This window comes from Monodelphis domestica, chromosome 2, assembly GCF_027887165.1.
Source record: "Monodelphis domestica isolate mMonDom1 chromosome 2, mMonDom1.pri, whole genome shotgun sequence".
Lineage (NCBI taxonomy): Eukaryota > Metazoa > Chordata > Mammalia > Didelphimorphia > Didelphidae > Monodelphis > Monodelphis domestica.
In genome coordinates, this window is record NC_077228.1 from 174,867,876 (window position 1) to 174,895,393 (window position 27,518).

General features: G+C 36.5%; 1 protein-coding gene across 11 annotated transcripts in view; it reads left to right on the forward strand.

The window, feature by feature from the left end:
- Nucleotides 1-27,518, forward strand: part of SYNRG (synergin gamma) — a 99,257-nt gene that overhangs the window by 68,973 nt on the left and 2,766 nt on the right. For all 11 annotated transcript variants that reach the window (XM_007481904.3, XM_007481905.3, XM_016430351.2 and 8 more), the window contains 5 exons: nt 6,819-7,406; nt 8,782-8,945; nt 11,639-11,692; nt 12,797-12,893; nt 13,415-13,563. In XM_007481904.3, coding sequence (XP_007481966.1) covers nt 6,819-7,406; nt 8,782-8,945; nt 11,639-11,692; nt 12,797-12,893; nt 13,415-13,563 — 1,052 coding nt within the window. The remainder of the gene's footprint in view (nt 1-6,818; nt 7,407-8,781; nt 8,946-11,638; nt 11,693-12,796; nt 12,894-13,414; nt 13,564-27,518) is intronic.

Below are 27,518 nucleotides of genomic sequence, written 5' to 3' on the forward strand. Positions count from 1 at the left end.
TGTTCTTTTATGTATGTTTGGAACATTTCTAGCTTTGAACCTGTAATGTTCAAGCCAAGTCTCTTCAGTTTGCATATATTCTTAAAAGCATATTGTTTCCTCCTCCCTTTGATCTGTAAATTTCATGTCAGAAAGGAGCAGTATCCCTTTAGAGTGGTTAGCAAGGGTTGTTGTCTGACCACTGAGCTACAATATAGTTGCACAAAAATGCTATATTAAAGTGTTAAAGGGGAACAATGGCAGTGAATTTTAAAAGCTGGTTTGGCTTTACCCATAAACATCATAGTATCCTACCCTCTGAGTTTGTAGGTTGCATGAATCCCTTAGTAGGGAAATAAGCAATAGACTTACTTCACTGGACCTGGTGAAGAGGGAATAATAAAGTTGTCAGTTTCTGTCTGAGGACCTTAATCCTATTGAGTGACCCTAACTTAACTCTGTAAAAGGATACTGTCTCTTTAAACTTTGCTATAATTCTTTGTATGAAAGACAGATAATACTAATAACTTGCCTGATTTCTTGCATATATTCAAGTTAATACTTTTGAGTACTTGCTGCATATAGTTTTTACTAGACTGCTTTGATATTTTTTCCCTCTAAATTTAATCTCTTCATTTAAACATATTAATGTTCAATTTGGGTTAAATCCATTTTTTACTCTATTTTAACTGCAGCAGGAACTCACCCTCATTTGTAACATTATTCAAAAGGGTTAGCAAACCAGCTGCATAAATCTGCCTACCTGTATAGTAGCTCTTCTTTGACATTAAAAAATCTTTGTATTTTAATCAACACCTGGTTTTTTGCTGCTTTTCTGATGTCTTTTTTCAATTTAAACATTTTCTGTGTGAATGTGCCTTCTCAAACTTGCGTTAGTATATTCTTCTGCAAAAACTGACCTGCATGCTTATTCTGATGACTTCCTTTTGAGCTCTTCTGTATCACTATCTTTTTTTGTGATCTGTAAGTCCTGTGTTAATAAATAATACCTTGGCATATTTTGAAAGTGTGGGGGTGTGTGTAATTTATACCTGGGAAGGATAAAACAGAGATAGAACTTGAGCCATTCCTAAGTTCAGAGCTAATAGTGTCCCTGGAGCTGCTTGTTTTTTGTTTTGGATTGTTACAACTCCGTTTTCTTATGGATCAATTGTAGCTTGCTCAGGAATAGGAAATTTTAGATTTTTTTTTTATTCCACTGATGCAAGCCCTTTGGCATGCTTTTTGGGAATATTGAACTTGTACTGTGCCTTTTAAATGTTAGAGAACCCTCTACCTTTTTAAAGTAAACTTACCCTGACCAAGTAAGTGGGTTTCATTGTTTAATAAATATCTAAGAACCTATCCTACACAGGGTATGGTGATTTTAATTTTGAAAAAGAGAAAACAATTAACAAATCTACTGAAAATTAGATATATACACATTTACTTTAAAATAGCTCATCAAATGGTTTTGACTTGACTTGTGGTCACCATAGACCTGCTCTGAATTTAAATTGATGATCCTGCAGTGGAAACTGTTTAAGGCTAATCCCTGGAGGACTTCAGACCCAAATGTGACCTAGATTCAGAATTATATGTCCTCTGGTATTTCAGATCAATTTTTTTTAAGCTTCAAAATTTAGTTTGAAGCCTGATTAAGTTTTCATTTATTACTAATAATCTATGGAACATAATCTCCCCTTATCCCACAAAATGACTTTGGATGTATGTGATGAAACTATATTTTAAAAACCAATTTCCAGAGCTACCAATACAACTTAGGAGTCTGTGTTGGTCAAACCTATAAACTAACTTTTTTTCCCCCATTTTACAGCAGAATGGAGGAGAAACAAACCTATAGGTATCTTTTTTTTTTTTAAATAAAAACTACAGATGCCTTTAAAAACATTTTGAACTAAATTTTAAGTCAGAAGACTTAATTCTTGATTGAAAATAAAGGAAATTTAACCACGGGCAAGAAGTTATATATAACAAGATGGCTGGAGAAGGCAATCTATGATTGTATCTGAAAATGAGTCTTTGGGAATAGAGAAAAATTCAGGTTAATTGGTATATCCATACCTAAAGGAGAGAAAGCAAAAGCACTATTATGGAAAGCACTCCTGCATGTGTATAGCACAATGAACCATAAGCCATATTTAGTATGTAGTTTACAAGATGTTTTTTGCTAAACTCAGGAAATGTCCACTGTCAGAGGCAGCTGAGAGGTTCAGTGGATTGAGAGACAGGCCTAGAGACAAACAGGAGGTCCTAGGTTCAAATCTGGCCTCAGACACTTCCCAGCTGTGTGACCCTGGGCAAGTCACTTAACCCCCAATTCCTAGTCCTTACTACTCTTCTGCCTTGGAACCAATACACAGTATTGGCTCCAAGATGGAAGGTAAGGGTTTAAAAAAAAAATTAAAAGAGACATGTCCACTGTCACAAATTGATATATTCATCTTAAATTAAAAGGTCCTGCTAATTTCTAAAAATCAGCAGGATATAAGACAGTCGAATTGAAAAAATTTCAAAGAATAATGCTGAATTCTTAGCCTGCTTAACAGATCAAATTATTTTGTATTTCCTGATAACTTGGAATCTATTTTTCTCCGTTGTGTACATTTGGTAGTTCTTTTGTGAATTTTATAGAAATGCAGTGGAACATTAGGAGTAGAAAATGTGTTACTAAAAGAAGTCAACCTTAGACCATGTGGAATTGCTGTCTAGTCAAGGGACTCCCTCATCTGCCTTCTAGGACAGTTTGTGTCTCTGTTGGCATTGCCATACTATTTAACATAAAGGTGGTCTCGGAGGGCTTGGTGTTCTAATAAGTTGCCTAATGATGACCACTTATCTATTGTCCTTCCTCATTCTCCTGGGCTAGTGGCATGAATGTGAAATGTCAGCAATCCTTCATCCTCTACTTTCAGGTAGCCACTTTACACTATTGAACTTAATTGCAGGTACATAGAAACTAACTTAGATTGTGTGGATATAAAATAAGTTATGGGAAATTAAATTTAGACTTATCAATTCAAATGAAGAATGGCAGATTTTGTGTATGTAATACTGAAAAGCAGTTTCTGTGGCACCATTTAATAGCCTGTCAGAAATCTGCTATGATCTGTCTTTTTTATTTTCTTCAACAACACCTATCCCAGCAAATTTGAGGCTTTTCAAAGGCTAGCTTTAATTACTAGAGAACACATGTCTATTCTGAGATAGTAGGATGAAACTAAGAGAGGAGAGCAGAAACTGAAAATTAACATTTCACTATAGGTTGTGCTAGAAAAGGTTCAGATTGCTACTGAGATTCAAAGAATTCTTCTTCCTTGATCCGAAAGACATTTTTGTTGCTCCATGAGAATACCCCTTGGGTAAATGGAATTTATTCTCTGTCCCCATTCTAGAACACTTGTCTTGATTGTCTGGATATGTGCCTGGTATTTTAGAAAAGATTTATATGGAGATGGCCCCTAAGCTCTGTGCTTCCTACAGTAAAAGTGGTAATGGTATGATAATAACCCATATTGTGAACATTGATCCAAAATTCAAAATTAATTTTTAAAAATCTACTGCTGTTGTTGACTTTTGAATGTTTTAAACTTTTTCTGCATGTACTGAAAAATATAAATGTTTCAACCAATATATTTTGTTCAAAGGAAAGTAAATATAGGGGATGGTAGGGATCCTAATGTTATTGCTATAGCATGAGCAAGAAATCCATGTTATTTGTGATCCATGATGAAAAAGCAGATTGGATAGTTCTTGCATTGTCCTTTCCCTAGGCACACTGAAGAAGTTGATATTTGTAGCATGTGCCTGGTATCAAATACATGTATTAAAGCACACCAGCACACCGTTGTGGATGCATTCTCTTCAGCTCAACTATGACCCTACTAAGTAAAATCAAAGAATACCCTAAAATTTCAAATGTAGTAATTATTCCCTATTTGTTTTATTGTGTTGCAGACTCTTGCTTTTCCTTCCTTTTTCTATTGCCTTTTGTTGGGTATGCCTATTAAATGGAAAACAGCTATAGAAGCTTCAGTGATTACAATATAAAAGAGTAGATGTAACCCTTAATTTGCCAGACAATTCACCTATTAGTTATTTCAAAGTTCTTACCAAAAAGTCTTAGCTTGGCAGTCTCTGCAGTATTATGAAGAAATGAAGAACGTTGTATTCTCAAGTACAGTACATAGAGTAGGGATAGGGAGAAGGAAGTGTTTATGAAATTTACCTTGAAGGAAAATACACAAATGTCACAGAGATTTTGCACTCATTAGCAATACTCAAAAGCAAATAGACTTTAGCAATCACAATCAAACACTATTCCTAATGATATCAGTAAATGTGTTTAACTATTTAAAGTAAACCAGCTTACAAATTAATTTAGTGGATGATTTTTTTCCCTATACTTCGCATTTGCAAATTAGCTTAGAAAAAACAAAAGTGTTGATCAAATTTTATTTTTAAAAATATTTTAGTAGGTTCATTGCTCATTATTTTAAAATTCTTAAGAGATTTCTTAACTCCTGGCATGTATCTCACTTGGGATATTTCTGTAATTTGTTCTAAAACATAAGCTTTTGTTGGTCTTATTTTCCAGTATGAATTGGGATTTGTTGATGATTTGAGTCTACAATTATATAAATAATTTCAATCTTGCCAGGTTAACTAATTTTTTGGTTTAAATGCTGTTTTTGTAATTCTATACTGTCATCCCTGTTTAAAAAAAAAATTTCCATCATTACACAAGAGAATTTTTTATTTCCATGGAAACTGGTTTGCAATTTTTTACCTAGAGCTAGTTTTTCATTAAATTGATCTCTAGCATCTAGGAAATTTATGGTTTTTTCAATAGGAACCAATTCTTAACATAATTGTATAAACAGTCATTCTGCTACATTCCAATAATAAAAATATCCCCATTGTGAAACATTCTCCTCAGTCTATTTGAAGGCACTGACTGCTTTTAATTGAAACTGCATTTTATTTAAATTTCACTTTATTTGAGACAATGTACCTTTGTTATCTTTAAGGAAGAGAGTCTATAAGAGCATGAATACTGAGTTTTGTATTGGGGGCAAGGAGCTCATAGTAGGAGTACTTACTATCTTCTATACATTTGAACATATTTTCAGCTTGATTTTTTAAAATAAGCTGTAACTGAAGGAGTAACATTTAAAACTCCATCATCCTTTGAAAAACATTTAATTTCCTGGAAAGTGTTCCTTTCTAAACATCCATTCTTTTTTTTAAATTTGACTCTCAATTCCCCTTCCCTAACAGAATCAAGAAAGAGAAAGAGTTAGGGCATCCTGTGTAGGGGCAGTGGAGATGTCAGAAATCCTTTAATTAACTTCTGCTAACCAGTGTTGCTGTGAAGAAAATATAAGGACCTAGTGCCCTGGCAAAGTGGAATAGTGGGCAGCTCTAGATAATAAATGGAGGTTTCAGAAGGTGACATTTTCCATATAAGTCATATTGACATGGATCAGCACCATCCTATTTATATGTCTCACTCTGTAGTGTGCAAGTGGAAAGAGGCAGGTTTTTAAAGGGGAAGCCTATAGGCCCACCCATAAAAGTATGCTGATAGTACCAACTGCTCCAAACCAACCATATATACTTTTGGAAAATCGGTTAGGAAACTTTTTGGTCTTGCCTTCCTCCATAAGTAGCAGTTTTTTTGTTTCTTTTTTTTTAATTTGGGAACTATTTCTTTTAAGACACTTAAGCAATGGGGCAACTAGGTGATTCAGTGGATAATCAGGCAGGCCTAAAGATGGGAGATCCCGAGTTCAAAATCACCGGGGCCAAGTCACCTACCTCCAATCATCTTGCCCTTAGCACTCTACTTAGAATCCATTCTAAGACAAAAGGTAATTGTTTTTAAAAAAAGATATACAAACAGTAATTTAGCTTCACTTCATTCACATTCACTTCATGTTTTTAGTAGTCTGGTTGCAAAAACATACCAAGCACATTCTGGATTTTAGATGCTTTGTAATGTTTTCTGGCTTGGGGTTTTCACTTAAAAAAGAAAGACAAAAGAGGAGAAAGAAGAAGAAGAGGAAGATAAAGTTGAATGAGAAGCAGGCAGCTTGTTAATAATAGCAGTGTTATGGGCTAAAATAGATGATCGGAATGTTTCTTCCTCACACTCCGTCACGCAGTGGGAAGCACACAGTGGCCCAAATAATGACTGGGTAAGTAATTGCCTGATCAAAGTCCCACTTAGAACATTTTTGGTTCATTCTGAAACAAAGCCCTTAACTAATTAAAAGCTAGGTGCCTGTGTTGCCATTTTCACCTTAATGTTGGAAACTTCTTATTTTCCTTTTTTTAAGTACCCTGTTCATATACATCTACTTTTCTTCTTTTTCTTACACTTGTGTTCTCTGAGGAGCATTTTCTGGGCAAAATCAGGACAGAGGTAAATAGTTAAAAGTGCAAGTTGTTTTTCTTTTAACTAAGTAGTATATTATTAATATGATTTATTTTATATACATAGCTATATATATTAGCTTACAAAAGACCTAAAATTTTTATCATAAAAACACATAATTTTATAATCTTACTATGTGTAATGGGTTTGGTTTTTTTTTTTTTTGCCATATCCAAAGAAAATGGTTTCATAAAGTTGTATATAAACCTCAATCTCACCTTGACATGAGGTGGAAGTAAAAACCCTAAATTTAGTTTATTCTAGCATAACAAAGATTCCAAACCTGATGCTCCACACGTTTCACTTGTGCACAGCTTTTAGGGTATTCTACTTAGATAATGAGCACATCTCTAATTTTGGGATCTTATTTTCCTTTCAGATATAGATGACTTCAAGTATGCTACTTTGGGGACCTATGGTAGCAATTCTGCAGTGAGTGCCCTTGCAAGCTGTGACTGGTCAGACAGGGATGATGCTTCTCCAGGCAGAATACTCTCTCCATTTATCCTCTCAGCAGGAAGTGGTTCCTCCTCTGCTACTTCAATTCTTCAGAAGAAAGAGACCTCATTTGGCAGTTCAGAAAACATTACCATGACAACAGTTTCCAAAGTGACGACCTTTCCAAGTGATGATTCTCTTCCTGAGGCTACATTTTCACCTTTTGAAAACTTTAAAAATGGTATTTCCCAACCCATCCAGGAAAGAGATAGGGAAAGTGGTGATTTTGTTAAAACACAGGACCTACCAGCAACTGAACAAAGCCAAGAGACTATGTATTCAGTGTCAGTTGCCAGTGGCATGACTCAGGAAACTCCAAAAGAATGTCCTGATGACTTTGGAGAATTTCAAAGCGAAAAGCCCAAAATCAGTAAATTTGATTTTCTGGTTGCTAATACACAAAGCAAGATGAAATCTAGTGAAGAAATGATCAAAAATGAGCTGGCTACCTTTGACCTTTCTGTTCAAGGTGAGCAAATTAAGGGCAGAGTTTTACTGTTGTGATTTTATCTCTTGGCATTGTACATTTTTTTTTAAACCTTTACTTTCTGTATTAGTAACAACTCAAAGACCTAAGGACAAAAGCTATGCAAACAGGATTAAGTGACTTGCCCAAGGTCACACAGCTAGCAAGTGTCTGGGGTTAGATTTGAACCCAGGTCCTTCTGACTCCAGGTGTGGCACTCTGTCCAATGTGCTACCTAGCTACCCTACATTCTTAATTATAAATATTTTGTTTCTTATTACAATGAAAGAAATATTTTTTAATTCAGTTTTATTTTATTTCCAGTTCTAAATTCTCTCCCCTCTCCCTTCCCCCAGAAGGCAAGAAAATTATAAATATGTATAATCCCACAAAATAATTTTGCACATTAATCATGACCTCTCCTACCCCAACCCCCCCACCCAAAAAAAAATACAGAAATAGAAGAAAATATGCTTCAATCTCTACTCTGATCCCATTAATTTTCTCTCTGGAGGTGATTAACAAGCACATTCCATCATGAGCTTTTTTGAATTATGATTGAAAGAAACATTTTTCAACCATTAAATTAGTGTTTCCTGGAAAAGGTTAGGTGAGTTTCTTTAAAACTGAGCTGAAGCCAGTAGGATAACTACAGTGAGGTAAGATGTTCAATGGGCTAAAGAAGTCCAGATAAATAGTATGTAGCTAGTTGGTTCACTAAGAGCACCGCTAAGGAAACCAAGGTATCATAGATAGGATTCTCATGTGGGCCATACCTCTTTTTTTTTTTTTTGTTACATGTAGAAACAATTTTTGACAATTGTTTTCTGACATTTTAAGATTCATATTTTCTCCCTTCACCCCACTCCAGCAGGAAATAGTCTGATATAGGTTATACTAGTTGGGCTGTAACTCTTATAAGTGCTTTTAGGAAATTGGGAGAAGTGAATCAGTGGTAAATTCACTATTTTTGGTTACTTATATATTTATTATAGTTTTTTATATATATATATATTTTTTTTTACTTTAAAAAAAACCATAAAAGTCCTGCTGATAATGGGAAAGGAATCCTCTTCTCTAGTGATGGTTCATTCTGAGGAAAGAAGGGCATACTAGAATGAAAATAGACCATAAAAAGAACAGTAGCAAGAATAAAGATCAAAGAAGGAAGATTGAAAATAATCAATATGTAGTTTCCCAGACAGATCGAATGGAATAAGGAGATTTGTGTTTCAAAATACTGAAAGATATAAATATTTGAAAGAATTATTTTTTGGCTAAGATATACCTGATTTGAGTATCTTGTAATAAGTTCTAAAAATTCATGAAACATATTGTGTAGTAGAAGCCCTTTGATAATACTTTCAATTGTACTTAGGGTCTCACAAGAGAAGCTTGAGTCTTGGTGATAAAGAAATAAGCCGTTCCTCTCCATCTCCGGCTTTAGAGCAACCTTTCAGAGATCGCTCCAACACTCTAAATGAAAAGCCAGCTCTGCCTGTTATCCGAGATAAATACAAGGACCTAACTGGAGAGGTGGAAGTAAGTATGGTTACTTGATAGAAGAGACACAGAGATTGCCTCGGCTTTGCTTCTAGGATGTGGCACTTTTGTAATTTCACATAGAAAGAAAGGTTCTCTTGAGGTATTTCTTGAGGAAATTTTCTCTGTGATTCCATTACTGTGAATTCCATTGGAGGAAGCATCACCTGCAGTCAGTATTGATATAATGAAAATGACAATCTGCTTGTAAATCTCCTTCTCAAAAATAGCATCCTGTAAATGTAGTCAGTGTAGACCTCAAATTGTTTTCCTGGGATTCTTAGAATGGGAGTTGTTTTTTTGTTTCTGAATACTCAGATCTTACCATTTTCACCAGTAGCTAAGTTTTTTGGAACATGGGGAAAGGAAGTGGAGGGGTCCTGCCTGGTTCCTTTAGTTAACTGTGTTTATTACATCTTAGCCAATTGTTGGCAGCCACTATAGTTAATAATTTTAAGTGCCCACCATCAGTTTTAACTTTAAGGCACAGAGATGATGTGATGCTCATATTTTAATTGGTATAGTATCATGAAAAGAACCCTGAATTTGGAAAGCCATGTATTCACAAACTACATTTCTGCTTATTTAACTGCATCAGTGAGAGATCATATCTGAATCTCCATTTTCCTCAGTCTGTAAATTGATATCGTGTTAGATCACCTCAAGAATCCTTTCTAGCTCTAATCCCCATGATCCCAGTCAGAATCATGTGTCAGTTACCTGGCCTTTATTATATAAGTAAGAATCATCATGCCTTAGTCTATAGACAGACGATAGTTTTCTTTCAACTATTTTCAAAGCAACTGGTCCAAATATTGTAGATTAATCACTTAATCTTTTCTGACTTTCAATTTCCTTATCTGTAAAATGAGGATTATAATACACCTACCTCATAAGGTTATTCAGAGGATCAAATGATAAATATAACTATTTTGCTGCTTGACAAGCCTATTTATACTTGCCCTTTTTTCCCCTTTCAGTTAAGCATTTATCTTCATTTCCACTACCTCCATTGAGGAAAAAAGAAAAACTAAAACCTTTGTAACAAATATTCAGTCAAAACAGATTCTCCGTTCCTGATATCTAAAGCCTTATATCTTCCAGTGACTGCTTCAAATTTTTCTCTCTTCTTGTCACTAAACATCTCCTTAGCCCCATACTTAGAGCTCATCATGAAGTCTCTTACTTTGCTTAGAACATTGAGGCCATCAAGTGTGGACTCCCTTAGTTTTGCCTAGTCATACCTCCACATTGTTTGACACTACCTGTCCTCCTGCTCTCCCATCGCAAACTAGCTTTTATTAAGTATATTTACTCTAATATATATACAAGTACCCGTGATCCTATAACGTGCTGCTTGTCACTACCCTCTCAACTCTGACTTGGTAGCTAGTTCCACTCTTGCATACATCTTCAACAAAGCTCTTCTGCATCAGTCCACAAAATGTGTAAGTCTCCCCAGCCTAAAAAAAAAAGCCTTCTCATGACCCTGAAACCCATTCAATTCCCATCTTCTCTCTCTCTAGACCATTTTACAGCCAAACTTCTTGGGGGGTGGGGGGGGGGAATCTATACCCCATGCCTCTACTTAATATTACCTATTTGCTGTTCCACCCCCTCAACAGGATTTGCTTCCTTACCATCTTACTGAAATTGTTTTCTCAGAGATCATCACTAATGAGCTAATCCCCAATTCTGTTGCCTTTTTTTCAGTCCTCATTCACCTTCTTTGCCCTTTTGATGCTTTTGATCACTCCAAAACCAGTATTGGGTATTGTCTCTTCACTTGGCTCCAGAGGTATCTTACTCCCCTGATTTTCCTAGAATCCTAAGACTAAAGCTAGAAGGAACCATAGAGGCCATGTATTCTAGGCCTTTTATTTTACTGCTGAGAAAACTAAAGCCAAAAGCTTAAATGACTTGGCCAGGATCACACAGAACCAGGATTCAACTGGGGGCCACATGGATTGGGTTCCAAATGCAGCTTTTTTTTATTATGCCACATTGCCCCTTCTTATCTCCTGAACTGCTTCTTTGTATTATTTAAAGAATTTCCCCCAAATAGCTGGTCCTTGACCTTTATTCTACATTCTTTCTCTCTTGGCAATTACTTAATTTAATAGTCTTAACTATCTAACTCTATGCTAATAACTAAGTCTTAAGTGGCTAGGTCCTCCTATTCTCGGTGAATTATCTCTCCTTTCACAATTACTATTACAACCACCTTACTAAAGGCCTTTATTATGGTTAACTGAGTGTTGACCTCCTTAGACATCTTTCCATCTCTGCTCTTATACAGAAATGTTATTCTGTCTGTCCTTTCTTCAAACCTTGCCAGGTATCCATAGTAAAATTCAAACTTCTCTACCTGGCATTCCAAGTTCCTCTGCAACCTGTTTCTTTTCCTTCTGTATTAAATTGTTCTCTCCTTGAAGTTAAACACTTTGACTTAATCAAACTTTATATTTCCCTCACTATCTAGTATAGTGCTTTGCACATAGAAAGCATTTAAAATGTATTTAGATGCTCTAAGATTGCTCAGTCTTCAGATCATCTAAAAGATGTGTTTGATCTGGAAGGAGCAAACAAGGACACAAGTCCTTTGAATTAAAATTAATTTAGTAAAAGTAGATAACAGGGTGTCAGGCTGGCCCATTGCCTTTTTAAGATAATCCTTTCCTTTTTTTTAACAGGAGAATGAAAGATATGCTTATGAGTGGCAGAGATGTTTGGGAAGTGCCTTACATGTGAGTATATAGCTTTCAGTTAAGATGCTTTCATGTGCTTAGTTTTTTTCCTATAGCCATATTTCACCCTTCATAAGACAGAATAAGGATGTTCAGAGGAGACAACTGGAGTAACACCCTAATTCCAGTGACTAATACAACATTATTTGCTGTCAAATATCCTATTCTTTGAAATTCTTTGAAAACTCACCCATCTAAATGAAGCTTTGTACAAGTATGTTTGGCTTACTAAACCAATATACCTTTAAGTGCCTATGACTGTGTTCAAGATGATAAAATATCTTTAACTTTATTCCTAAAGTAAAATCTCTTGGTTGGAGTTTTTTTGAGCAAAACAAACCTTATCACTCTGAAGAGTGATTGGGAGAGTGGAGAAGAGAAGACAACAGTGGCAGGAGGACAAGAATATCAGAATGATTTCTTCATAACTAATTAAATTTAGAAGATAGTGGGGTATACTACAAAAAAGCACCCTCCATTTGGAGTTAAAGAATAAATTCAAATACTGCCTCAGATACTACCTACCTTGTGTGACCTTGGGCAAATCATTTAAACTCTCTGTGAATCTCCATTCTTCATATAAAATAAGAGGAATTGATTAGATGATCTCTAAAGGGCCCTTCCCATTCTAAATCTTGAGATCTTTATAAACTTCTTTATAAATTACAGTTCACACTGTCTGTATTTTAAAAGAAAGCTATGTAAAAATATGCTGGCTACCAGGCTTATACTCTTATCTCCTGAACTCTTTAGTTTCATTGGATAATAATAGTAAAATTTTGTTACTGTACCATTTTTTACACTACTTAAATATCCAACTATATCCATCCTTCTCCTCTTTCCCCTGCAAATCCCATATAACAAAGAATTTTTAAAATAAGATGAGAAGATAAACAATTAGCAAAACTAATACATCAAAAAAATGAAAATATTTTCAGTATTTTGTACTTACAGACCTCTCATCTTGGCAAAAGTTATCTTCTCATATCTCTTCCTTGGAGTTGTGCTTGTTCTTTGTTATTTTGCAATGTTCATTTTTTATTTTGTCATTGATCACTTTTTCTTAGAGATAATCTAGTGACTTTGTCATGTCATGTCTTTTAGATCATTAAGAAGGCAAATGACACTCTAAATGGAATCAGTAGTTCATCTGTTTGCACAGAAGTAATTCAGTCAGCTCAGGGGATGGAGTATTTATTAGGTATGTAACTTTGTGTTTTGCTTATTGAAAATCATAATACTTTAGATTTTCATTGTCTGTTTTATATATGTTATGAAGCATTTTCAATTTTAAAAATTTTCAGCCAGATAATAACTCATGTTAGTATGACATTTGCAAATGGAGAAAAGAAAAACACAAAAATATCCTAGGATGTTGATAAAACAAAGGTAGGTTCAGGAAATGTAGTTTCTGAATTTTTGCTGTGTAACCCAAGTTTCCTCCCCTAACTATATTTTATGTCCCTCCTTTAGTCAGGTAATTAAAAAAGCCCCTGAATGCCAATAGATGAACCCTGAAAGATACTAAGAAGGGTCTGTATCCAGGATTGCATGGAGCCCTAGTTGAGATCTTTGAATTGTTGGACTTTGTAAGGAAGGGCCATTGAGGATTTTTACTCTATTGTGATCATGTCTTTCTTCCAACAAAAGTATTACCTAAGTGTGATGCTGTTTGCCTTTTCATCTAGCACTTCAAGCTATTTTACTCTTTCCTGCTGACAGGTGTTGTCGAGGTGTACAGGGTGACCAAACGTGTGGAACTAGGGATCAAGGCCACTGCAGTGTGCAGTGAAAATCTCCAGCAGCTGCTGAAGGACATTGATAAAACATGGAACAACCTGATAGGGTTCATGTCCCTTGCCACACTCACGGTAAGACCATCCATCTGATGCTTGCTTCCCCAGAAACTTCTCCTTAAAGTAGGAGGGGCTTTCTTTTGGTATATTATTAAGAGTACTTAATACACACTTAATCATTTTTGTAACAGGAAAGTAGGGGCATTTTTTGATAGGTGAATTGGCTTCTAAATGGCTCTGAATCACATAGCATGGGAAAAAAAAGGAAATTTGCTTTTTATGCTTGCAGTTGGGAGAATAGAACTTAACCCAAACCACCAGAGTAGTGTTCTGGATAATGGGCAAACCTGTATTCTTCATTGTTCCCATCAGAAGACAAAATGAATGGAAGGTGAAAGAGAAAACTAAATATACTTCAGCTCCCAAATTTATATTTAAAAGTTTTGAATTCCTTGGATCTCTTTTGAAAGTGGGCATATTTGGGGACAGCTAGGTAGCACAGTGGATAGAGCTCCAAGCCTAGAGTCAGAAGGCCCTGAGTTGAAATCTGGCCTTAGACACTTCCTAGCTTCGTAACCCCTGGCCAAGACACTTAACCCAGATTAGTTAGCCCTTGTCCTTCTGGCCTAGAAATGTTAGGACAGAAGGTAGGAGTTTGAAAAAATTAGAAGAAATTAGTCATATTCTGCCTAATTAATACCTAGTTAACTAGGTGCTGTGATAGTTGGTGCAGTGAATGGAGAGCTGTTCAGAATCAAAAAGACCTAAATTTTTCCATGAAAGTACCAGTGTAGCCTATTCAGACTATTTTCTACCTCAGGAAGGTGAGGAGGATAGGGAAGGAGAAAACTCTTTTTTTTTTTTTAATTTTTATTGATTTCATTTATTTATTTATTTTGAGGGGTTTTTCCATTTTTACATGATTCATTTTCGTTCCTCCCCTCTTCCCTTCCCCCCTCCCAGAGCCGACAAGCAATTCCACTGGATTGTACAGATGTTGTCACTTGATACCTATTTCTATATTATTTATTTTTGCTATAGAGCAATTTTTAAGGCCTAAACCCCAAATCACATCCCCATCTATACCTGTGATAAGTGATGTCATATATTTTGCTTTTGCATTTCTAGTTCCCTAGTTCTTTCTCTCCATGTGGTTAGCATTCTTTCCCATAAGTCCTTCAGGTGTGTCCTAGCTTGTTGCATTGCTACTAGTAGCAAAGTTCATTATATTGGATCGTTCCATAATGTTTTACTTTCTGTGTACAATGTTCACCTGGTTCTACTCATTTCACTCTGCATCAGTTCATTGAGGTTCTCCCAGTTCATATGGAAAGCCTCCAGATGATCAATCCTTACAACACAGTAGTATTCCATCACCATCATATACCCTCATTTTCCAGCTTGTTGCCACCACAAACAGTGCAGCTATGAATATTTTTGTATGAGTCTTTTTCCTTATTATCTCTTTGGGGTACAAATCCAGCAGTGGAATGGCTGGATCAAAGGGCAGACAGTCTTTTATCGCCCTTTGGGCATAGTTCCAAATTGCCTTCCAGAATGGCTGGATTAATTCACAACTCCACCAGCAATGCATTAGTGTCCCAATTTTGCCACATCCCTTCCAACATTATTTTCCTTTACTGTCTTATTGGCCAATCTGCTAGGTGTGAGATGGTACTTCGTTTGATTTGCATTTCTCTATAAGAGATTTAGAACACTTTTTCATGTGCTTATAGTTTTGATTTCTTTATCTGAAAACTGCCTATTCGTGTCCCTTGCCCATTTATCAATTGAGGAATGGCTTGACTTTTTTGTACAACTGACTTAGCTTGGAAGAAAACCTAAATTCCAAGTGTGTCAGAAAACAATCCTCAAAATGTGTTTTTACATGTTACTGAAAAAATTAAAAATAAAAAAAGAGTCTCACTTCAGACATACTGAATATGCAGGAGAGATATGGGATGAGAGCAGGAATGAAAGGACCAAATGAGGATTTTTTTAAGGAGAAGGGAGATGAAGGTATATTTGTAGGCAGCAAGGAAGCATCCAGTAGATAAAGAGAGATGGAAAATAAGTGAAAGAGGGGGAAAATAGGTAGCTCAGTAAATAGAGAGCCAGACCTTGGAGTTAGGAGGACCTGGGTTCAAATCTAGCCACAGACACTTCTTAGCTGGAAAGTCACTTAACCCCATTTGTCTAGCTCTTCCCCTTCTGTTTTGGAGTTAAGATGGAAAGTAAGTTTGTTTGTTTGTTTGTTTGTTTGTTTTTTAAAGAAAGACAGAAAATGAGAGTGGAGATGACGGGGGCAAATGGGATTAGAGAAAATATGATCACTTGAGCAGGTAGTTCTTGACAAGGAGAAAGGCTAGTAATGTCATTGTATGAGACTGATAAAGGACCAGATAGTAGTAAAAAGTATCTGGGTGATGTGAGATGAGAGGGAGTTCTCAGCAAATGGCCTCAATTTTTTCTATAAAATATGAGACAAGGATGTTATCTGAGAGAATAGAGGAAGCATGGGAGATTGGAGAAGGAATGAGAAGATTGGGAAGAACCACTGTGGAGAGTGGGACAGTGAGTTATTTAGGGAGGTGCAGAATAATTGCTAGCAGCAGTGAAGACCCATTTGAAGATCTGTGACATAAATTTGTAGTCAACCTAGTCAGCACAGCTTCATGATTTTCTTCATCTTTGTGCAGCAGCACATGAGTAGGAAGAAGGTGATAGATGGTGGGAGGCTTGGCAGGGCAAGGTCAACACTACCAGAAGAGAGCTGTATGGCCCTAAACTGGTTTACCAAGGGGTCAAGAAGGGGAAGAAAGAAGAATATAGCTCGTAGTAGGGTGGCACCTTGGAAGAGAATGAGTAGGTCAGTGGATTGGAGGTCACAGTGTGGACAAAGAACAGAGTTTAGTCTTAGGAAGCACAGAGAGAGGTGGAAATCCAATCACTCATCAGATAAAGGAATTTCAGAATTCACCAACATGGAAGTGGCAGAGGTGGCGGCAAGATCAAGGATACAGCCATCTCCCTGTGTGGCAGAGCCAGAGGGGTGGAAGTCATGAGAGATGAGTAATTTGTGTCCTTTGATGAATATTCCTCCAGGTCCTGTCACAAATTTCAGTGCCCCATGGAATACTGTCCCCGGGCCCTCTTCTTCCTATACACTGCTTCATTTAGTGTGCTCATCAGCTCCCATGGATTTAATTGCCATCTGTTGAGACTTCTCAAACCTACTAACTAAATCTACTAACCTCTGCCTACTACTGACCTCTAGTCTAGCATTTCCAACTGCCTATTAGTTGAATTTTCTGCTATTATCTTGAACTGGAAGGCCAGTAAATATTTTAAATTCAACATATCCAAAAGTGAACTCTATCTTTCTACCTAAACCCTCCTCTCTCCTACCTTCCCTATTACTGTAGAGGGCAACACCATTCTCCTCATCCCCTGAGCTCCCAGCCTGGGAGTCATTTGTAACTCCTCACTGTGTCTCAGCCCTTATAACCAATCAATTGTGAATTTCATCTTGGAAACTTTTCTCAGATATATCCCCTTCTCTCTGGACACTGCTGCCACTTTGTGCCAGATCTCATCACCTCACACCTAGGCTCTTACAGTAGTTGGCCTTTCTCAAGTCTCTTCCCACTGTAGTCCATTCTTCCTCAAATTCCAGAGCTCCCTATCACCACCAGGATCAAATATAAAAACGTTTGACATTCAGAGTACTTTGTAACCTAGCAGCCTTCCTACCCTCCTGTCTGTCTGTCTGTCTCTCTCTCTCTCACACACACACACACACACACACACACACACACACACAGTCTCTGTCTCTGTCTCTCTCTCTTTCTCTCTCTCTCTCTCTCCCCCCCCTTTCCCTTCCCCCCCATCTCCCTGTGTGTCTCTCTGTGTCTCTCCATCTCTAGGTTGTACTGCTTCCTCACCTCTGCCTAATGGCTTCCTTCAAGGTCCATTAAAATCTCACCTTCTACAGGAAACCTTTCCTAAAGCCTCCCTATTCTCACGCCTTCCCTCTGTGGGTTACTCCTATTTATCTTGTGCGTAGCTGTTTCCATGTTGTCTCCTTGATTACTGTGAGCTCTTAGAGACTGGACTGGTTTTTGTCTTTCTTTGTATTCCCAGCACATAGCACAGGGTCTGACCCATAGTAACCATTAATAAATGTTTAACAGCTGACTGACAAGCTCTCAGTGCTGCAGTGACTGAGACTCCTGAGTTGCAGAAAGGGTCATCTATATTGGTAGAATGGACCTATGTAATTATAGGCCCAAACAAAAAAAAATTTTTTTTTTGATGAGGGTACCTAGTAGGAAGAATAATTATATATAGCAAGCATGGTTTTTTTGTTTGTTTTGGGGAGAGGAGTTAACTCTTACCTTCCATCATAAAATCACTACCAAGTATCAGTTGCAAGACAGAAGAGTGGTAAGGGCTAGGCAAGTGATTTACCCAGGGTCCCACAGCTAGAAATGCCTGAGTTCACATTTGAACTCTGACCCTCCTGTCTACAGGCCTGGCTCTCTATCCACTGAGCCCCCAATCAGCATGTTGTGTCCCTTAATAATATCACACTGCTCACTTTTTCAATATGGGGCACAGGAACGGGCAAGAGGAAAGGAGAATTTGGAAATCAAAGTTAAATTAAAAAGTTAAAAAGCATACATAGGCATTTACAAGTCATCTATCCTGCTTTAACTTTCATATTCTCAGATTGAAAGAATGCTTTATATTTTCTTACCAAGACCAACTTATTGATAGATTCTCCAATATTTACACAATGGCCAATCAATGACCTATGTGCCAAGAGCTCTAGTGGAGTTATAGTAAAGGAAACAATTGTTAAAAAATTAGAATGGGTATTCTGCCCCACTTTTTTTTTTACAAAGTTACTTGCTGTTTCTGAGCTTCCATTTCTTCATCTATAATCAATAAGTGGTTAGATGAAATGATCTTTGAGGTCCATATCCTCTGGTGCTCAATGCTAGGTAGCTTCTTTTCATAAGTTATTTAATTTAGTAATGCTGTTAAGGGGAAAAGCACTCCCATCTTACAGAAGATATCCTAGAATTCACCTATTACTTATGCTTCTGTCTGCATCAGTAAGGAATCTTGTCATGTTTAGGGTCCCTGCTAGTATTTTCTTTCTTCCTTCCTTCCTTTCTTTCTCCTCTCCTCTTCCTCCTCTTTCCCTCTCTATCCTTCTGTCCCTTGCTCTGTCTCTTTATCTCTATCTCTCTCCCTCTCCCTCTCCCTCTCTTTCCTTCCTTTCGGGTCAGCTTCAGGGATTCTGGAAAAACCCTGAGGTGATCTCATTATGTGGCTCAAGTCCCTGGATTTGAAGAAACTGAGTCATGTTCCTTTACTTTGTAGCAAAAGAAATGTGACCTATAAATTGTCTTGTGGTGGCACTTGGCAGAAATGAATAGTCAGGGGGCTGCTTTGTCTCTTGAGCTTTTGTTGGTGCTTTTGGCTGCAGAATTTTTTTAAACTGTCTTTCCATTCAATTTACAAGGTACTTTGATTTTACATCAATCATTTCACTTTATAGTAAGTCCTTAGGTCATATCAATCCTGTGAAAATTAGATTTATGCAAAAATCTCAAAAGAAGCCTCTTGCTGTTCCTCTTATGGTTCTCACTGTTGGAAGGGGGGGGGAGGTGAATGCATAATTATTTTGTGGTGTTTTTTTTTTTAAAGAAAAACTACATAAAATTGTACAAATAACATTTGAATTGCCCCAGCCTATTATATCTTGGAAAAGGAGCTATTTTTATTGAACCATCTTGTATAGCAGTGGTGTCATCTCAAATAAAAATGGATTCCCCTGTGTTATCTTTTTAAACAAACCCACAAATTTTAACATCTGTTGTATTTTTTATTTGTTTCTAAACATTTCCCAGTTACATTTTTTTAAACTCTTATGTTCCATCTTAGAATCAATATTGAGTATCAGTTCCAAGGTCCCTGCTGACTAGTTTCAGTATAATGATGATAGCATCCATAGAGAAATTGAAAAATGGGAGACAATGCTCTAGCTATTAAGTTTGGCAGTGAAGGATAAAGGAGTGAATAGAGAACAGAATCAAGAAAAGGTTGCATGGTGGGCAAAGGGAAGAGGGCCTGAAGAAAAGAAGAGATCAAAAATTGAAAAAAGGAAATGAGTAGAGCTCAGGCCCAGAGGAAGCAGGAGGAAATGAGATAAATGGGAGGTGTTAGTATTGAGGGGACCCTTATTTCTTCTGAGGCCAGAGGGAAAGAGCAAAGAAGATGAGTGAAGACATAAAGAGGTTATTGAAGGTGTCAAGGAAGGAAGATAAAGGGAATCACAAAGGATGACCCCACTCTTGGTAAATTGGGAGTTAAGATCACATTTTGAGAGTAGTAGTCTAGAGGTAGAGTTGGCCCTAAAAACTGAAAAGGTTTAGAAAGCCCCTGTTTGGAGTGTAACAGAGGAGGAGGTACTGGAAGGAATAATCCAAAGTTTGGGAGTAGCAGTGTAGTAAGATGCAAAAGATTCAAGAGTAGAGGATTAACCAGTGTTGAAATGGCTTAACAAGAGACAAGAAGGTGCACCAGAGCATGAATAAAGGACTGAGAAACCACTAAGGGATGAAGATTTCTGAAAGCACTTGGAAACTCACAGTCATGAGAGTGAAGTGTAGCTTGTAATGAATGAAATTCTCCAGAGGCTGTATATTACGTGTTTATTAATTAGCTGCTCAACATTTCTAACCAGTCAGTGGACTCTATGCACAGCCCAAACAAATGCCAAAGAACTCAAGAGGGGCAAAAGGTAGGGTGGGCCCAAGAAAGAGAAAGGAATAAGTTCAAGTAACCAGAAAGCAAAAAAGGACAAAAAAGCAAGTTCCTCTTAATGCACATCTTATAGACTCCTTGTGACATCCAGTAAGCCTACCACAGGACATCTCTAATTGGAAAACAGTCACATGGAAAGTTGACTGTGAGATCACCTCACAGTCACAACTCCCCATCATAGGAAAGGGAGTGTCCTAAGGACACTACATGGCTAGGTCACAGCAGTCAAAAAATGGCTGCCTAGAGCACTTTGCATTCCCCCAATTACACATAAAAACAGTTTTCAACATTTTAAAAAGAATTTTGAGTCTCAAATTCGCTCTTTCTCTCTCTCCCTCCCTCCCCAAAATGGTAAGCAATCTGATAGATATTTTACATGTGCAATCATATAAAACATTTTTCCATATTGATCCTTTTGTGGAAGATAGCATGAACCAAAAAAAATTTAGAAAGTGAAAAGGTTTGCTTTGGTCTAGATTCAGACTCCCTCAGTTCTTTTTCTTGAAGCAGATGGCATTTTTTAGCCCAAAAAGAAAAGCAAACTCAGAGGGACAGGGGAAAAAAAAGGAGGAAAAGCCTAAGAAATAAGATGGAAGGAAATTCACAAAAGAGAAAATAATTGCAGAATAAATTAGAATCTAACATGTTGTTTACAAAAAACACTTAAGAATGAAAAATACAAAATTAAAATAAAGGGCTAAAGCAGAATCTGTTTTGCTTCAACCAAAGTTTAAAAAATGAGTAGTGATCATGATCTCAGCCAAAGCAAAAACATCTAATTAAAAGAGATAAGCAAGAAAACTATTTTGCTAAAAGGTACCATAAATAGCGAATTAATATCAGTACAAAATCTATACACACCATATGCATGTTCTGCAGCTTATTTAGTTTTCAAGTGTTTGAGTTTTCTCATGTTGGATCTTTACTACCTGTGGGCTTCATGATTTTGTCCTCTTGGATTCTGAGAGGTTCATTTTCCTCCTTTTGGGATGGCACACAGGTGAATTGGGAGAATACCATACGATACTTTGAAAAGAACACTGAATTTGGAGTCAGCCCGATGAGTGACATTATATTAAATGACTAAACCTCTCAGTTTCCTCATCTTTAAAAGTTTAGCATTTAATGAGGTCCTGGAGGTCCCTTCTAACTGTAAAATCATGAGCCTCTAAAACAATTACCAAAAATACTTTCTTCATTAAGAAAAATCAAACCAGAGAATAGTTTCAAAGCAATGGCACTTGGAATATTGTAGGTGGAATATAGTCTTTAGAAAATCCACATTTTGAACATTTAGTATTAGTACTAGCAGAGGTTACTCTTTGTCTTTTTTTTTTATTAAACCCTTACCTTCTGTCATACAATACTATGTATTGGCTCCAAGGCAGAAGAGTGGTAAGGGCTAGGCAATGGGGGTTAAGTGACTTGCTCAGGGTCACATAGCTGGGAAGTGTCTGAGGCCAGATTTGAACCTAGGACCTCCCATCTCTAGGCCTGGTTCACAATCCACTGAGCTACCCAGCTGCCCCTACCCTTTGTCTTTATAGGACCCCATCTTGTTCATTTCAATAACCACAATTTCTTGTATTGCTGAATAAAGTCTCCCTCTTGTGGTAGCAGGATTAGATAGGCCACAGACAGATAATTCTAGGCTTCTTGCATAGCATCTACTTTATTGACATTCAGTCAATTATGATGGGCTTTGAGTGATCTACTCCATATGTGACAGGCTATCATAGGGCTTGAATCCTCCACCCAATGGCCTTTTAAATTTAGAAGAGGAGAAAGAATACAAACATAGAAAACAAGTTTATTCCAAACAGGTAGTACTTAGAGAAGAAAATATGGCACAATTCTGACTTCTGTTTGGATAATGAAAATCCTATTTCATCCTAAATTCAATCCAGATATTTTTGCAGCTGCTTTTGACATGCAGTGAATAGTATTCTATTCATTTAATATTGAAAGCTGATAATGATGTATTTTTTTAATGCTTCTCCATAAATTTCTAGTCTCTAGGATACTCTTTCTTTCCTCATTATTCATGTAAATGGCTGATGATATCCCCAGGGGAAAAGAGGGGAGGACAAAGTAATTCAAAATAAAGTTAAGAATATCAGGTGCTTAATAGAGAAACTAGGAGAATTGAAGGAGAAAATAGACAGTAAAACCATATTAGTGGGAGACTTGAACCAACCACTATCAAATTTAGATAAATCAAACCAAAAAATAAACAAGAAAGAGGTAAAAGAGGTGAATGAAATCTTAGAAAAATTAGAGTTAATAGACATATGGAGAAAAATAAATATGGACAAAAAGGAATACACCTTCTTTTCAGCACCACATGGCACATTCACAAAAATAGATCATACACTAGGTCACAGAAACATGGCACTCAAATGCAGAAAAGCAGAAATAATAAATGCAGCCTTTTCAGATCACAAGGCTAAAATAAAAATAATGATCGGTAAGGGTACATGGAGAGCCAAATCAAAAATTAATTGGAAATTAAATAATATGATACTCCAAAATCGGTTAGTTAGAGAAGAAATCATAGAAACAATTAATAATTTCGTTGAGGAAAATGACAACGGTGAGACATCCTTTCAAACCTTATGGGATGCAGCCAAGGCAGTACTTAGAGGAAAATTCATATCCCTGAGTGCATATATTAACAAATTAGGGAGGACAGAGATCAAGGAATTGGAAATACAAATCAAAAAACTTGAGAACGAACAAATTAAAAATCCCCAGAAGAAAACCAAACTAGAGATCCTAAAAATTAAAGGAGAAATTAATAAAATAGAAAGTGATAGAACTATTGAACTAATAAACAAGACTAGAAGCTGGTACTTTGAAAAAACAGACAAAATAGACAAAGTACTGGTTAATCTAATTAAAAAAAGGAAAGAAGAAAGGCAAATTAACAGCATCAAAGATGAAAAGGGGATCTCACCTCCAATGAAGAGGAAATTAAGGCAATCATTAAAAACTACTTTGCCCAACTATATGGCAATAAATATACCAACCTAGGTGATATGGATGAATATTTACAAAAATATAAATTGCCTAGACTAACAGAAGAAGAAATAGATTTCTTAAATAATCCCATATCAGAAAAAGAAATCCAACAGGCCATCAAAGAACTTCCTAAGAAAAAATCCCCAGGGCCTGATGGATTCACCAGTGAATTCTATCAAACATTCAAAGAACAGCTAACTCCAATACTATACAAACTATTTGACATAATAAGCAAAGAGGGAGTTCTACCAAACTCCTTTTATGACACAAACATGATACTAATTCCAAAGCCAGGCAGGCCAAAAACAGAGAAAGAAAATTATAGACCAATCTCCCTAATGAATATAGATGCAAAAATCTTAAATAGGATACTAGCAAAAAGACTCCAGCAAGTGATCAGAAGGGTCATCCACCATGATCAAGTAGGATTTATACCAGGGATGCAGGGCTGGTTCAATATTAGGAAAACTCTCCACATAATTGATCACATCAACAAGCAAACCAACAAGAACCACATGATTATCTCAATAGATGCAGAAAAAGCCTTTGATAAAATACAACACCCATTCCTACTAAAAACACTAGAAAACATAGGAATAGAAGGGTCATTCCTAAAAATAATAAACAGTATATATCTAAAACCATCAACTAATATCATCTGCAATGGGGATAAACTAAATCCATTCCCATTAAGATCAGGAGTGAAACAAGGATGCCCATTATCACCTCTATTATTTGACATTGTATTAGAAACACTAGCAGTAGCAATTAGAGAAGAAAAAGAAATTGAAGGCATTAAAATAGGCAAGGAGGAGACCAAATTATCACTCTTTGCAGATGACATGATGGTCTACTTAAAGAATCCTAGAGATTGAACCAAAAAGCTAATTGAAATAATCAACAACTTTAGCAAAGTTACAAGATACAAAATAAACCCACATAAGTCATCAGCATTTCTATATAATTCCAACACAGCTCAGCAGCAAGAACTAGAAAGAGAAATCCCATTCAAAATTACCTTAGACAAAATAAAATACTTAGGAATCTATCTCCCGAGACAAACACAGGAACTATATGAACACAACTACAAAACACTTCCCACACAACTAAAACTAGACTTGAACAATTGGAAGAACATTATTAACTACTCATGGGTAGGACGAGCCAATATAATAAAAATGACCATCGCTACCCAAACTCATCTATCTATTTAGTGCCATACCCATAGAACTTCCAAAAATTTTTTTTACTGATTTAGAAAAAACCATAACAAAGTTCATTTGGAAGAACAAAAGATCAAGGATATCCAGGGAAATAATGAAAAAAAATACAAAGGAAGGGGGTCTTGCAGTCCCAGATCTCAGACTATATTATAAAGCAGCGATCATCAAAACAATTTGGTACTGGCTAAGAGAAAGAAAGGAGGATCAGTAGAATAGACTGGGGGCAAGCGACCTCAGCAAGACAGTATATGACAAACCCAAAGATCCCAGCTTTTGGGACAAAAATCCACTGTTTCATAAAAACTGCTGGGAAAATTGGAGGACAGTGTGGGAAAGATTAGGTTTAGATCAACACCTCACACCCTACACCAAGATAAATTCAAAATGGGTGAAGGACTTGAACATAAAGAAGGAAACTAAGAAAATTAGGCGAACACAGAATAGCATACATGTCAGACCGTTGGGAAGGGAAAGACTTCAAAACCAAGCAAGACTTAGAAAGAGTTACAAAATACAAAATAAATAATCTGGAATACATCAAATTAAAAAGGTTTTGTACAAACAAAACCAATGTAACCAAAAATCAGAAGGGTAGCAACAAATTGGGAAACAATCTTCATAAAAACCTCTGACAAAGGTTTAATTACTCAAATTTACAAAGAACTAAATCAATTGTACAAAAAATCAAGCCATTCTCCAATTGATAAATGGTCAAGGGAAATGAACAGGCAGTTCTCAGCCAAAGAAATCAAAACTATTAATAAGCACATGAAAAAGTGCTCTACATCTCTTATAATCAGAGAGATGCAAATCAAAACAACTCTGAGGTATCACCTCACACCTAGCAGATTGGCTAACATGACAGCTATGGGAAGTAATGAATGCTGGAGGGGATGTGGCAAAGTAGGGACATTAATTCATTGCTGGTGGAGTTGTGAACTGATCCAGCCATTCTGGAGGGCAATTTGGAACTATGCCCAAAGGGTGATAAAAGACTGTCTGCCCTTTGATCCAGCTATAGCACTGCTGGGTTTGTACCCCAAAGAGATAATAAGGAAAAAGACTTGTACAAGAATATTCATAGCTGCACTCTTTGTGGTGGCCAAAAATTGGAAAATGAGGGGATGCCCTTCAATTGGGGAATGGCTGAACAAATTGTGGTATATTTTGGTGATGGAATACTATTGTGCTAAAAGGAATAATAAAGTGGAGGAATTCCATGGAGACTGGAACAACCTCCAGGAAGTGATGCAGAGCGAAAGGAGCAGAACCAGGAAAACATTGTACACAGAGACTGATACATTGTGGTACAATTGAAGGTGATGGACTTCTCCATTAGTGGCAATGCAATGTCCCTGAACAATCTGCAGGGATCTAAAAAAATACTATCCACAAGCAGAGGATAAACTGTGGAAGTAAAAACACCAATGAAAAGCAACTGCTTGACTACAGGGGTTGAGGGGATATGACTGAGGATAGGCTCTAAATGAACACTCTAATGCAAATACCAACAACAGGGAAATGGGTTCGAGTCAAGAACACATGTGATAACCAGTGGAATCGTGCGTCGGCTATGGGAGAGGGAAAGGTGGTGGGAGGGGGGGCAGGGAGGAAAAGGAAATAATCTTTGTTTCCAGTGAATAATGTTTGGAAATGACCAAATAAAATAATGTTTAAAATTTTTTTAAAAAGCAAAGAATATCAGGTGCATTCACAAATCTTATATTTATATCACTTTTCATGTTTTCTTCAAAGGAAATATAGCCATTTATTATTGGTTAGATATAAGATTCTGTGCCCCTTATTTTTGTGTTCAAATAATTAATATATAATGTATGCCTTTTAAAACATAAAATATCAAATAATAGTCCAACTTCAATATAAATAAAATACCTTCTAAAATAGCTCCTCTGGTTGGCATGCACATGATTTTACTCAAAATCACAGATTTTTTAAACTTGAAAAAGTTCTTCTTCTGTAAAATTTTAATTTGTCCACAAAGTAATTTATGCAGAGCCCACTGGGTTTTTGCTAAATATAGTATAACCTCGTTTCTTTCACGCCTTTGATTTTTAAAAACGAGTACTTTTAATAATTGATAGATTAAAAACGTCTCTCACTTCCAGTTCTTTCTCAGGTGGCTCTGTTGTTCATCAGCATGGTGAAAGTCTCTTTAGTATGGATTACAAAGATTTGATTTGGTTACCAGTACTACATATTGGTTCCAAGGCAGAAGAGTGGTAAAGGCTAGGCAATGGCAGTTAAGTGACTTTCCCAGGGTCACACAGCTGGAAAATGTCTGAGATCAGATTTGAACCTATGACCTCCCATCTCTAGACCTGGCTCTCAATCCACTGAGCTACCCAGCTGCCCCCTTGATTTGGTTTTTAACCAGCTTTTTAAAAATCTTTTAATTGTAGTTTTTAATTCACCAATTTTTTTTTTGATTGGTATACTGTATCAGAGCTTCTATACCTGCACACTTTGGGATAACATGTCTAGAGTAGTACACAGTCTCCCCATTCACCTCCATTTAAAATTAATACAGCTGAAAAAATATTTTAAGCTATTTTACATATATACAGTTCTTGATTTACATATATACAGTTTTGATCCTTCTAGTCTGTATTTGAAAACTAGAGCAAGTGTTATCCCAAATTTTACAGAAAATAAACTGAATCACCAAGAGCTTTTGACCAAAAAAGGAAGACTTGGCACCCGAACATAATTGACCGAGTTGGGTATGATGTGGATTTTATTTCTCTGGTCTAGGTTGAACTCTAGGTGACTTCTTAAAGTCCTTTCCAATGCTAAGATTCTGTGAGAAAGATTTCCCTTCTTTTTTTTTGTGGTCTGGAAAGGTCCAATTTAAACTCAGGGGTTAATTGCTTCAAAAAACTACAGTACCTTTTTTAAGTCTCCAAACTGGAAAGGATGAAATTAGACATA